The 634-nt window shown below is 49.8% G+C and overlaps 1 protein-coding gene across 1 annotated transcript in view; it reads right to left on the bottom strand.

Moving 5' to 3' along the window:
• LOC104497467 (maltase-glucoamylase, intestinal-like) overlaps nucleotides 1-634 on the bottom strand; it is a gene marked incomplete at both ends in the record, with an annotated part of 6,511 nt that overhangs the window by 1,456 nt on the left and 4,421 nt on the right. The window contains one exon of the mRNA XM_010140719.1: nucleotides 23-122. Within this exon, the coding sequence (XP_010139021.1) occupies nucleotides 23-122 (100 nt within the window). The remainder of the gene's footprint in view (nucleotides 1-22; nucleotides 123-634) is intronic.

Here is a 634-nt window from a genome sequence, read left to right as displayed (position 1 = left end):
CGGCTGGAGAAGACGTCCTTACCCATGGCGTTGCTGTTCATCAAGAAGACTCCAAACGAGGCTCCGCTGTGGTCTTCCAAACACAAGAAGAACGTCTGAGCCCCGTACAAGTTGTCCACGTTCTTAGAGGAAAACAGACAAGACGATTAAAACAAGGAAGTAGCAACTCGCGGCCTGCGGGATCTCCAAACCCCCGTGGGTTCAACTGGTCAAAATCGCCAATGGGAACCTCGGGGGTTATTTCTCTCTTTTGTCTCTAAGTTGGTTAAACTCTGTTGAAAGCGTAGATTTAGGGAAATCTACCCCAAATTTGGGAAAACCTACTCAGCAATTCGGGAAAATCTCCCCCAAATTTGAGCCGTTTGGACAAGAGCCTCCCCAAACCCGTTATTTGAGCGATGACGATTATCGACTGCATCTCCAGCTGGGGCGGAAGGAAATAAAGGAGACTTTCCCTGCGTCAGTTGGGTTGACAGTGAGGCAGACCCTGGGCTTCGGTTCCAGGGTCGCACTGGATGTGTCCGCCCACAGGCGATGCCTCAGAACTTTGTTCCATTTTCATTTTTTCTTCTGAAACGCCAATTAACTGCAAACACCGAGCTGCTCCCCAAACCTGTTCACGTCACTCCTGTTT

Source organism: Buceros rhinoceros, unplaced genomic scaffold (assembly GCF_000710305.1).
Source record: "Buceros rhinoceros silvestris isolate BGI_N320 unplaced genomic scaffold, ASM71030v1 scaffold21367, whole genome shotgun sequence".
Lineage (NCBI taxonomy): Eukaryota > Metazoa > Chordata > Aves > Bucerotiformes > Bucerotidae > Buceros > Buceros rhinoceros.
The sequence above is the reverse complement of the archived record's forward strand: the minus strand, read 5'-3'. Positions and strand labels throughout refer to the sequence as shown.